Source organism: Schistosoma mansoni, chromosome 1 (genome assembly GCF_000237925.1).
Source record: "Schistosoma mansoni strain Puerto Rico chromosome 1, complete genome".
NCBI lineage: Eukaryota > Metazoa > Platyhelminthes > Trematoda > Strigeidida > Schistosomatidae > Schistosoma > Schistosoma mansoni.
In genome coordinates, this window is record NC_031495.1 from 9,809,085 (window position 1) to 9,817,129 (window position 8,045).

At 33.9% G+C, this 8,045-nt stretch overlaps 2 protein-coding genes across 2 annotated transcripts in view; one reads left to right on the plus strand and one right to left on the minus strand.

Annotated features, from left to right (window-relative positions):
- Positions 1–8,045, plus strand: part of Smp_162010 (serine/threonine kinase) — a gene marked incomplete at both ends in the record, with an annotated part of 54,558 nt that overhangs the window by 41,961 nt on the left and 4,552 nt on the right. Inside the window, 5 exons of the mRNA XM_018793189.1 lie at positions 1,275–1,490; positions 4,517–4,601; positions 6,782–6,999; positions 7,072–7,334; positions 7,518–7,693. Of these exons, the coding sequence (XP_018647726.1) occupies positions 1,275–1,490; positions 4,517–4,601; positions 6,782–6,999; positions 7,072–7,334; positions 7,518–7,693 (958 nt within the window). The remainder of the gene's footprint in view (positions 1–1,274; positions 1,491–4,516; positions 4,602–6,781; positions 7,000–7,071; positions 7,335–7,517; positions 7,694–8,045) is intronic.
- The window catches only part of Smp_073690.1 (hypothetical protein), a gene marked incomplete at both ends in the record, with an annotated part of 20,773 nt that continues 20,284 nt past the window's right edge, over positions 7,557–8,045 (minus strand). The window contains one exon of the mRNA XM_018793191.1: positions 7,557–7,752. The remainder of the gene's footprint in view (positions 7,753–8,045) is intronic.

Sequence of the window (8,045 nt, forward strand, 5' to 3'; positions counted from 1 at the left end):
CATAGTTTACGGGGATATTCAACCCTTTAATGCTGTGTAATTCTTTTGAATTTTCTTTTGCCTACCGATGTGACTCATTGAGTAGTATAATAACTTACACAAAATTCATCTTGTATTGGTTGTTTGAATCTTTCCATTGATATTTAGAGCTGCAATTGATCAATCTCTTATTACTTAACTTGCATAAAATATTTCAGATTTGTTTTTTTTACCATCTGAAAAGACTCCAAATTAAAATGAGGATTCTTTTAAAAATTTTCAACATTATCTTTACATCTCATTGAGGAAAATTACATTCAGCCTGTCCGATAATTTAATAACATAACCAAATGATAGTCTCTTTAGACCTGACTTTTTTATAGTTACTTAACTGAATTTATTCAGATTACTAATCTCACAACTTTAGTCAATGCATAAGCTTATTCCTGCTAAAATTACATAATATTCATTTTGACATTAACAATTCTATTATTAGAATGGGGTTGTGGTAATTTTTAATAGTTGAATTCATGAGTCCATGTAAGCCATACCACTGTTGAAAACCTAGAACCTTTGGACGGTCATTTCATCCTAGTATGGGACTTTACAGTAGTGCACATCCACGATTCCGCATCTGAGACTCGAACTCAGGACCTTCGGTCTCACACGCGAACAATTAAGCTTCAGATCACTGACCTGGCTTCAACATGATTTCCTTGAGTTCTAGTGAGAAGCCGTGACCAGTGGAGTCCAAACCGCGTCGAGTAAAGACAGGTATCTAACTCAGACAACGGATTAATGATTGCGCAACCATTCATGAATTGATTGAAGTTAGACATTAACACCGTTGATTGCCGGCTCAATGATCTTGAGGTTATGTGTTCGCGTGCGAGACCGAATGTCCTGGGCTCGAGTCCCCCATGTGTGATCGTGTATGCGCACCGCCGGGGAGTCCCATACTAGAAAGAAACGGCCGTCCAAAGCTCCCAGGTTTTCAATGGTGGTGTAGCTTACAGTGACTCATAAATCCAACTATTAAAGTTACCAATTTTATATCACTAAAAATCTTAAATTCATGTATTTTAATTTTAAAAGATGTAATCTTAAATTCGGCTGCTCATTTAGATCATTGATTTTAACTTAAAGCTTTAAAATGTGATGACTTCCTGTTGAGAAGAATATTTTTTATGTACATATCCATCTTTTAACAAAATGTGAAAGTTTCAACTATTTTATTTTCTTTTCTGTTGCTTAGCCATAACCTTTATACAAATCTAATTGCATTTCATTTTTAGCCCTTATGAATAAACTTGGATTTAGTAATGAAGAACTACGTGTAACGTTTGATAAACGCTTATTTAATAATATTAGAGCAACATATCTCTTGCTGGCCGATACTGAAACACAGCAGAGAATCGGAAAGCATCTGATATCCATTGGGCATATGTTATCCAGTAGTAATATAAATCCAGATATTGAGGGGAAAAGCAGTCATAAATCTGTTGGAAGGAGTGAGTAAATACCAATATTTAAGGGTTTATAGTTTATTTTTGAGGTTTTTTCGCCCACTGATATTCGGTAACGCATATGTTACCTGTAAGTATCTCAACCATCAGTTTTCTCAGAGCTATGTTTAGCTAAGTGTTTTACTTCCAAGTACAGCTATTATATAGTTTTATTGTCTTTTTTTCTGATTAAAAACATTTCTAGATGAGCGACAAACTCTATTAATTAAACAGTTGGTAGGAAATTTACGTATCACTAATTAGTCAACTCTTCCAGTCTATATACTTAAAATAATTACTAATTAATAAAACCTTTAGCTGTATACAGCAATTTATCAACTAGTGTGAAAGTACCCTAGAACAAATTATCTTAATATTGGCTTTTAGTTACAAGTTCTTAGTATATTTGAATTGTCACAAGCAGTTCAAAAATATCATAGATTTTTTTATTTCTGCTAGACTAAGGTTTGACTCTGATTGAGAACTATGTGTACACAATGATGAGAAATCTTGAACAAGTGACACGAATGCTCAACGTAGAGCATATCGTTAATGAGAGTTAGTTCAAGTCGACATATTCCATTACCCTTATGATATGCAATCAACAAATTACATAGCAAAGGAATTGAAATGATGTACATGGAAAGATTATCAAAAATATTGAACATCCAGGGTATGGTGAGAAAATACAGAATAAAAAGGTATCTACGAAGAAATTCTGGAACTAAACTTTTTCAAACAAATAGTGAATGGATTTGGGCCACTGTGACTGACTGCAACAGGCTTCCTTAGCCAGAACTTTAGAATCTCGTACCGTCGAGGTGTGCTGCGTCTCCAAAATGCGCATACAAGATCCGAGTAGCGTCATTCATTTAACCTCACCATATCAAAATAAAGAACCAACTTGATCCACACTTCGTGTACCCGGAAGCCCTGATGCTTGAACTTTTACCGGGAGACTCACTTGTTGACTTAGAATACGCCGATGACATAGTTCTATTTGGTGAAGACTCTGACAAAATGCAGAGTCTTCTGACCACCATAAGCAACAATGCAGGCATGTTCGGGATGCGATTCTTCCCTTCGAAGTACAAAATGTTACTTCAGAATTGGGTTGCATAGACACCCGAACTAATGATAGAGAGTGAAGTAGTTGAGCAAGTTGACCGCTTCACTTATCTTGTGAGTCTCATCAGCCCTCGTGATGTGATGTGTGACGAAACCTCAGCACGGATACAAAAGGTTCGGCTAGATTTTGCCAACTCACGTCATTTATGGCGTAGGCGAGATATCCGTCTACCAACCAAAGGACGGGTTTACTGCGCAGCAGTTCGTTCCGTCCCACTTTATGGCAGCGAAACATGGCCGGTAAGAGTAGATGATATTCGTAAAACAATAGTATTCGATCATAGGTGTCTTTGAAACATTGCTCGTGTATCCTGGGACCACCGAGCAAGTAATGCAGTTGTTAGGAAATGGGTACTAGGTAAGGATGGCAAATCAACTGGTGAAGTAGGGAAACTTCATCAGTTGAGATGGCTGGAACACGTGTTACGTATGTCCAACCACCGACTGCCATGACGTGCGATGTTTTATGGTGTAGGAGTAGGTTGGAAGAAAGCTAGGGGTGGTCAGACCAAAACGTGGCACAAATCCATGAAGTCGCTGACAAGTGGACTGAGCCATTTTGGTAGGTGTAGACTACCTGGTTGGGATCCGCGAGATGATAGCAACCGATGGTTAGAGACTTTGAATGACATGGCTCAAAATCGTTTGCAATGGCGAAGGTGCATCCACTCTTTGTGTTCTATCGAATTCTAACCTTTTGAATTCCTCATGTCCGTATCCTTTTTCTCTCTCCAAATTTATTTCATTGGATTATACTCCTTCAATAACATCTTCAAACCCTAATCTTTCACATAATGCTTATATTCTTACTACTTCTACCACTATGGGATTTGAATCAACAGCTGCATCTCTGTACTAATGTGGTATGACAAGTCGAACTTGTGTACGTACGTAGGAAGTTCTACGTTGTGACTGACTGCAAGCTAAGTACGATCACTGTTCATGGTTATTACGTGAACTCAAACCAGGTAGTTTGCATCACCCAAATACAAGTGTTATGCTAACTGAACGAAATAACTCATTCCACACATTTCTTAATTATAGACTTGAATATGTAGCAACTGCACCATAAGATATATTACGTCTCAGGATGAATTCGGCTGAAAACCACCGAAGGTCAACAATTACTTGATGTTAATCAGTCAGACTCATTTGTCACTGGTTTACTTTTACTAAAAAAATCTGGATGTGTAATGAATAAGACTTTTCGAAGTTAATCAAACAGTGTATTATAAACATCTGATTTTTTGACGTCAACATTCAGCTGATACTAACTTCCAATAAATTTTATTCTCACAGTTATCCGGCCTATATATTTATTCCCTCAAAGTAAAGTGATTATTTCATTTGTATGACATTACGAAAACCGATTAGTTTTTGCACCATTTTAAGTATGGTGGGGGGGTAAATTAAGTCGTTGTTGATACTCAGGACTGAAGAACAATGTTAAATGCATCATACCTATTTATTAAATTAATGTTTTCACGGACTCAGTAGCCAAGTGAATGATGTCTTGGGGTTTAAAGTGAAAGATATTAGGTTCGAGTACCCGGTGTGGACAACAACACTGTGATTCAGATAAATCAAGCTGATGAGGTCTCAAAAAGAGCAAAACACGTCTCTAGAATTCCATTATTATCCACAATCTTAATGTTCTTAAGTGTTCATTCTTAACACAGAATGTCCTAGGTTCGAGCCCCAGCGACTGATATGCATTACTGAGGGGTCCCATACTAGACCGAAACAGATGTCCAGTTCTTCCACATTTTCAATGGTTGTCTTACTCGAATCAGTTCATAATCTCAGTAAAAAATTCTACACTCTCCAAAACTCCCATACTTATAGTGATCAAAGTTTGTTATCATCATTTCATGTCATATTTTTCATCCCATTTTGGATTTCAGAATTGAGCATAAAAAACGAACCGAAATCGGAACCAATTCAACGTCAGACAACTCCAGTGATTATTTCTACTTCTTGTGATAAACAGTGAGTTAGTTGACTATAAATAATGTTTAATTTTCTATGTTTATTAATCAATTATTATAATTTGAAAATCCTCATAGAATATTTAAAGACAAAGGATATTAAAATAGATAAAAGTTTTGCTATCAATCCATCATCCTACTCTATAGTTATAAGCTTATCATTGTTGTATATGTATGGCCAAAAGAAGGCATACATAAGCAGATCAATAGGATAGTGTTATATGTTGAATTAGTGGACTTTGCTTCGGTCACAGCCTGAATATGTCGAAATTGTGTGGTTTTTTCAAATTAGAATGGTCATTTAAGAAAGAAGTAGACCATATTTTCGATACTGAAATATAATAATTCTGAACTTATAATTATAAAGCCTGATAATCAATTTCTAGTCAGTATTTGAAAACTAAAATGTTTTCTTTATTTCTTCTCTTTAATAATTATTATACATTATATAGTAAATCAATGGCTTCAAATGACCAAATGAATTTAATCATTACATCTGACCCAGATCTATATCAAACTATAGAGCAAACAATGAAATGCTTTGATTCAAAAGATATTTCCTGTACCAGTGCATATCGATTGGGTTGTGACGTAACAACAACAACAACAACAACAACAAATTCAACTAAAATTCTATTGAATGACTGCAAAATTTCATGTAATATGCATCGTATACGTGCTAAATCATTGAATGGTAATGCTGAATCAAGTGAATCCAATGAAGAAGGGATTATTTATAGTTTGGAGAATGATCAAGATGAGTTAAAAAATAATCAGGTTGTAAATAATTCCAAGTAAGAAATTATATTTCGACTGATAAGTTTTCTAATTGAACACTAGAATCGGTTCCTATGCTCTTCTAGTAACCCCCAGGCTAAATCTACGCAGTGACTTGAACACGGGAGAAAAGGCGTGAAATATGGAAGAAATGCCTTACTTCAAGGTTTGTTTACGTACAGAAAACCTAGGATATTTATAGTATTTTAGATGGCCTTGGGTTTCCGGGAAATTCTGGAACGCTACTAAACATAGTAGCAGTATAGGCAATCATCCAATCAAAAACGCTACATGTGAATTTAAACTTTCTAGATGTTTCTGGCACACTTCTATTGAATGCTGATTGGATAAGATGTTTCTCAGCCTTTTCAAAGCCTTTTTGACTTTCCTCGATGAGTTTTATGGATCTCCCCAACATGAGCATACTAAATTGATCATTGAGTGATAACCAATTTGTTTAATTCTTAGGGCTGGTGAGGTTCTATTAATTTAATTATTCGATAAGGTGACTCGACTTTACAGTAAAAAGAATTCGCTTTGTAACCAGGCTGTTAAATTCTGACAGGTTCAAACCCCAATCTACTTAGTTTGTCTAAGGGGATCAGATAGCGTTATAAGTTCTTACATAAAAACAGTGTGAGCCACGGCTGACCACATACTTTCACATTCAATGAATGATTTGATTTATTTCAGGATGAACTATATTTGCTATTGAAGCCTGAGTAGTCTGGCTATAAAGTCTGCAGTAGTAACAGTGGATGACGTGGGTACAAATCGTATATAGAGGAATAATTCTCTCATGATTATAAATAAGTTCTACTGATAATTCTTAGCTTGTACCAAACCTAGATCCAAGACTTCAGTTGCCTACCGAAAAATCTATTTTAATATGACCCGTTCCTGGTCTACACTTCTACTAAGATCGATAAAATTTGTAATCATACTAGCAATCTTGCGATTGCTGATTAGGGATTATAATGTCTAATGTAAGAGAATCAGATATAAATTGAATTCGAATTTCCCTCTAATCAAAGAGTATTGTTTTAGAAATATCGTAATTTACAGTGATTTAGTAAGTAGAGATCGTTTAATTTAATGGTAGTTTCCTACACTGGCTCCAATCGAGCACGACAGATGAATGGACAGCTCTATTTACTTAAACTACAATTATAAAACCTTAAACTGGGGTTGTGGTTGAATTTTATTTTGCCTATCAAAAGATCTGAAATACATGAACTCTACATAAAACTGTCTTTTCAATCTCAAAAGGAGGATTATTTATAATTTGTTTTGCTTTGTGCACCTTCTTTAGTCAATATAAGCACACCAAATAAATTATTCTTTACAATTTTTTAGAATATCTTAAAGACAGTTTATTTCATATTGTTATTTTTCCAAATACAGAAATACAAATTTATACAAACAAAATCATTTAAAACGTCATTTCATCATTGATAGAGCACAAACAGCAATTCCTGATTCGTTAGAATCTCGTTTAAAACGAAATTTAATTATTATTACCGACAAAACATCTAATTGGGATAATTTACCATATGATCATACTGGAAGGGCAACAGTACCAATTGTAATATATCAACATGATAGTCAATACTTCCATGATGGTAATTCATTTCAAAATCAACATGCCGATAATAATAATAATAATGATTATTATTATGAAAATGGAATATCAGATCATCATAATTCCAATTATACACACTATCAAAATACAAAATATCAACGAAACGGTACTGTAACAATCCAACCTACATTTACTGATTCACAATATAAATCTCAAGAAGAACAACTAGAAAATATAACATCTAATAATGATAAATATGGAACGGATAAAGAAAGTGATTTGAAATTAGTTGTTTTTCATAATGAAAGAAAAAATATCCCTTATCGATCACCATTACCTAAAAGCTCATCATCTAATAATAAATTACCTATAAGAGTAAACATATTAAATCATGCAAATAATTCAAACAACATTAAACTAGACAATAACAACAACAACCAATCAAATGTGAATCAACAATATAAAATTATTAATTTAACCAATAAAAATACAATTTCACTTAAACGAAATCAACCAATCAGATTGTATGAAAATAATGAATTTTCGCAAACAAAACAGAATGGTTATAATAATGATGAGAATATTATTCATTTGAAAGGACCACAAATTGAATTGAATCGTTTGAAGAAAAATAGTAGTTTTAGTAAAAAGGAATCAGAAACATTTACTATTACAAAGAAAGATAACTTACCAGAACGAAAATTTCCTCAAACTAATGGAAATATGTACAAGGAGTAAGTTATATTCGAAGTATATTAGGTAGTGGTTTTGAAACTAGACTACCAACTTGAAACTGAAATAAAAGTCAAATTAAAACAACTTTCATGAGAAAATAACATTCAAACATCTATGATAATGATAAAATATACTTTGATATATATTACAATGCAAGAAACAATCAGAATATTAAATTGAACTTAGTATTGTTTGTTTGAATCTTCCCATTGATGTTTAGGACTGCGACTGGTCAGTCTCTTATTGGCATATGTGTATACTGTACGTATTGCCTCGATATAGTCTTAATTCACAAGCATTATAAGCAAAGATGGATAGTCCCAGAGTGAACATCAACTCTGAGATGCAGGT